Source organism: Chenopodium quinoa, unplaced genomic scaffold, assembly GCF_001683475.1.
Source record: "Chenopodium quinoa cultivar QQ74 unplaced genomic scaffold, ASM168347v1, whole genome shotgun sequence".
Classification (NCBI taxonomy): Eukaryota; Viridiplantae; Streptophyta; class Magnoliopsida; order Caryophyllales; family Amaranthaceae; genus Chenopodium; species Chenopodium quinoa.
Window position 1 is genome coordinate 1,377,110 of NW_018743828.1, and position 4,986 is coordinate 1,382,095.

Genomic DNA, 4,986 nt, shown 5'->3' on the forward strand with positions numbered 1-4,986 from the left:
AAGGGGGGGAAAAAGCTCTAATATTTTTAGAAGGATTTTTTGAACATTAAATTTTCATATATATTTGAAGAGGTTTATGATCTTTTGTATTTTTCATCATCCAATGAGAAATTAGAAATAAATACGTTGAATTAGGATAAACATATTTAATTTTATTTTGGCCCCCTTGATGTATAGTTTCTGGTTCCGCCACTGAGTTAGCTCAGCCCCTAGTACTATACATAATTTAGGGGTTTAAAAAATATAAAGATGATCTTATAGTTGCTCTGAAATTTCTAGGATAATTTTTTTAATTTTTATTTATTATTATTATTATTATTCATGAGATTATATTGAATTATTTATTGTTATATATATATATATATATATATTGAATATAAACATGACAGTATGACACTTGAGTTTAACCTTGTAAATCCAATTGCCATTTTTTGCTTTTGTGTCTATTGAATTGTTTAATTTTTATAACAATTGCAAAATTCATTTTTCATTAGCTAAAAGCTAGAGTACAATTTTTCATTAGCTAAAAGCTAGAGTATAATATAAAAGGAGCCATAGGAGGAGCAAATAATTAAGGGTCAATCATCACTTATAGCAAGCACCAAAAACAGAAATGGGATACGTAGGCAATGTTAATACAAAACCATAGTCCAAGGTTCTACCAGGAATACAAGTCAGAGCAGAAAACTGCACATTTAGCCACCAAAAATGAAGATCTAGCAGATGCAAAGTATCTTCCAAAACTACTCGGTTTCAAATAAAAAAAAAAAAAACAATATAGCAAACTTGAGCAGACTGTGTTCACATCATATTGAACATTAATTCAAAACTGCCATCTCAGTGAGTAGACAGAAACCTCACTCCATAGAATTTTCACATCATCTCCTTCAGAAATCTCACCCTTCCACATTATATCCTTCAGCTCCATCAACTTTTGACAGATGCTTCTTCTCCCTTTTCTTCCTTTGTTTTTTCTCCCTAAAACCCAAAAAAATAATGGTGCGGGATCAAGATCATGAACTATATATATATATATAATTAATTAGACGATAGGTACAAACAAATTCACCAAGGCCACCATTAATAACAACACTAATCAATACAAGAAAGAAAGACAATACCTCTCCTTATCATTACAATCAAGTGGCTGGACTTCTTTTACTGGCAACACATAATCTAGCTTCCTTCTGACAGAACTTCTGTTGCCAAAAAAAAAAAAAACAAGGAAAGACTAAGAATCTGTTACTACATCAATATTTGTTACCACAATTTTCTAAGTTACAATTCGTTTACACTAAAACCAATATGTTTTTCATATAGTTTATATATATGCCTCTAAATCAAATTCAAGGAACAAATTTAAATCTGTAGTCCAATTGTCCAAATATGAGATCAATTGTCAATATTAAAATAGAAATGCATTCCATTTAGGTTTGAGTTATAATATAGATGAATAAAAATGTGTACTATACTAAGACATGAAAATGTATCACATTGATGGTTGACATTAAAATAGAAATGCATATTGACAGTGAAACTCACATTAAATTTGAGAACCCTCATTTTAAAGGACATTTAAATAGGCATGAATATATTTTCCATTTAATATATTTATCTAAATTCAAATCTAATAAATAAATGAAATTAAAATAGGCATGAATAACATAGAACTCACGAACAGTCAATAAGCTTTCAGGTCAGATATATTAAAATAGACATTACCATTGATTACTTTCATGAACAATCATTTATGCATGAAGAAACATTAAACTGACATGAATATAATGTTATTGCTATTAAAATAGGAATATTATGTCATTTCTACTTTTATATCTAAAAATAGATAAATGGAGTTAAAATAGACATGAATAAAATTCACATATAAACCCTACTTGTTTGGTGTTAAAAGGAACTTGTTACAAGGCCTTACCCTTCATTTGGGTCACTATCATTATCAGCAGCAATAATTGGCAGAGTGTTCTCCACTTTCTGATTTCTTCCTTCCTCACTAAACACACACACAAAAACAAAATGAGACACTACCAAAATGATAAGCTTATATACTATACCAATTCAAGTAATCAACTTATTTTGGATGAAGAAATAAATTGAAACAAGTTCACAATGCAAGGCCTTACCTTCCATTGTCATTTGCATCAATATCTTCAACAGTTAGCAAATGCTTGTTTCCTTGTTTGCATTTCCGTTTCTTCTCACTAGAATTCACAAGGAAAATAAAATGAGACAATCAAAGTATACTATTATAAATTGGCAAATAAACAAGGCATTACCTTGCATTGTTTTGTCCTTCAATCTCGTCAGCAATTAGCAAATAATGCTTGTTCGCCCCCTTCCACTCTCTTCTTTCATTCTCACTAAATACACACAAAAATGAGGCAAACGAAGATTGCAAATTAAGGCTTACTAGATAGAATTAGACACAGGCAACAAAACATTTACTCAAAATCCATCTTCATTGAAACCAATAAAGAAAAGGAATCGAAAAAGAAGAAAAAAGAAACAGTTATATGTAACATTGTATCTAGAACACCCACTTGGATGGAATATGAACAAACTAACATAATTATTTTAACTTTTACATAATGTTAGAAGTTATAGACAAGAATTCTAATTAGGAAATTTTATTCGAAACAAAAGAGAAACGTTGTCCTTTTATTATTTGACTTGATATGCTATTCATAATATGTAGCATAACACTTAAAAGAATAAATAAGGAAAGAGGAACATACATTGGAGGGGCAACAAAATTAAGTAGTGAAGTTGTACGGTTATAGAAATGTCCAACTAGATGAACTCCCCTTTGACCTTTAAGGGAGAAGACCATTTCACAAGGTCCGGTAAATTCCAATTCTAAGGTCGCCATAAGAGTGCGGTATACTCCCAAGGAGCAAATTAAAATTTTATTTTTACCATCACATTTTACAGAGACCAATGATCGATATCTGCTGTACATATTTTCCGAACTTGAGGACTCTGCCGTAGCCTACAAATTATTTGATAAAAATCGGATTATAAACTATGATGAAATAATCTACAAAGAAAGAAGCAAGAAAAAAAGTAGAGAAAACAAAAGAAAACCTGAGAAATGTGAAGACAATTGAACGAATTATTTGGTAACCTCACAGTAACAGGTTGTTTTGGCAAAACCTTGATCCCTACATCAATGGAAATTACAGATTATTTTTTTTATTATTTATTTAACAAAAACAATGAAACGATAAAAAAATGTAAAGTTTGTAAAGGGCTTGAAAAACTTGCAACTAATACATACTTTACATATGAAACTTTAAGGCATGAAATTTTCTTAAGATATATAACGTTTACATATCAGACAAAGGGTTTTTTATTTAAGGCATGAAACAATCAAACTTTACATATCAAACAATCAAATTAAAAAATGTAAAGTTATATGTTGAGGCATGAAATAATCTTAAGATAATACATCAAATTAAGACAAAAATAATAATATCCTATAATCAAGGTAACTACCCAAAAATACTTATTTAAAATATAATTTCAACTAATATATAATGCTCACAATGAAAATTCCATAAATTAATTTAATTAAACCAAAACCCCAAACTACCATTTCACAAAACAACCAAAATGGGACAACAAGGTCAACATCTATCATCACAAGTTATACCTAATAAACCCTAACATGCTAATAAGTCAATTTAGAGCACAATCATGATATAACACAACAAGAAATTCCTTTAAACTTTGAGCATCTATAACCAGTTCATTAAACCCCTAAAACCATGTTTAAACCTAATGAAATCTATCATCACAAAAATACCACACAACAACTACCATATCAATCCCAAAAATATAAGATAAGCATATCAAATTATATCTTTACAATAAAAAAAAAAAAAAGGAAAAAACAAGCTTACCCCAGAAAGTCCTCTCCGAAGAAGATTGTTGGTCGTCCAACATTTCTGTGATGATCACATATTCATATTTGATAATTGAGATTGAAAAGAAGAAGAAAGATTTTGTTTTCTTTTTGAACGGAAGAAGAAGAAAGCTTTTATAAGGTAAAACAGTGATATAGGTGATGACTAGGTGAGTGGGGGAATAGGGAAGGAGAGTTGTGCGTTTCCCAAAGGGTTTTTTTTTTAAGGAAATCATTATCATAGAATATTCTTTTTTAATTTTCTGTCTTTTCAATTTCTTCTTCAAATATAAAAAAAGAAATGTACATATATTTTTTATATGTGCACATTTTAATACTTGTTACATGACTTAAATCTACTTGTATTGTTAAGTTCACTTAATTAGTTGCAACCCTCTAATTTTCCATTAATTTAACGTGCCTTTAATTATTTAATTTTTTTTTCTTTTTTTTGGTGAATTAACTATCAAATTTTTTTTATAAGGCTAAAATGAAATTATACCATGCATGCGAGTACTATGGTAGAAAGTTACTTACAAGTATTATATAATGTTACAACTAACATATGAAGTAATATTTTTGTAAAAGAAAAAAAAAAATTACAACTAATTTAAAAGCCTAAATTAAAACGCGTCGTGGTTCATCCTATATTTATATTCTAAAAATAATTACACCATATTCATTTTTGAAGTAATTAATAAGTGTTCCTTATATAGTTATCTCCTATTTCAAATTTATAACACCATAATTATCAAACCTCTATCATTAGAACCTGTGATTTTCTTAAGATCCTTGTTTATATATTTTAGTTCCTTTAAGCTATTTTTTTAAAAAAAAGTTTAGTGGATTATATAATCAAATTAGAACAAAATTTTAAAAGTCCAAAGTGATTACATATTCAGTTGTGTAAATTCCTTTGCGTAAGTATTAATCTAATTTGTAGTAAAAATAAAATTGTAGCGTACAAGTGAATATGTGATACGGAGTAAAATACATACAGTACGTACTATGCCACTTTGATTGTAAAATGCACATTAATGAGCAAATTAAAATGCATGTCATGTCAT

The 4,986-nt window shown here is 28.6% G+C and overlaps 1 protein-coding gene across 1 annotated transcript; it reads right to left on the reverse strand.

Annotated features, from left to right (window-relative positions):
- Positions 1 to 438: 438 nt before the first annotated feature.
- On the reverse strand, positions 439 to 4,559 carry LOC110685496 (FK506-binding protein 4-like). The gene is made up of 6 exons (XM_021862026.1): positions 2,751 to 4,559; positions 2,292 to 2,375; positions 2,139 to 2,216; positions 1,931 to 2,008; positions 1,122 to 1,199; positions 439 to 978 (listed from the first exon to the last, which is right to left on the reverse strand). Exons 1-6 carry the CDS (start codon positions 2,972 to 2,974, stop codon positions 897 to 899), a joined length of 624 nt encoding a protein of 207 aa, XP_021717718.1. The 5' UTR covers positions 2,975 to 4,559; the 3' UTR covers positions 439 to 896.
- Between the last annotated feature and the right edge of the window lie 427 nt (positions 4,560 to 4,986).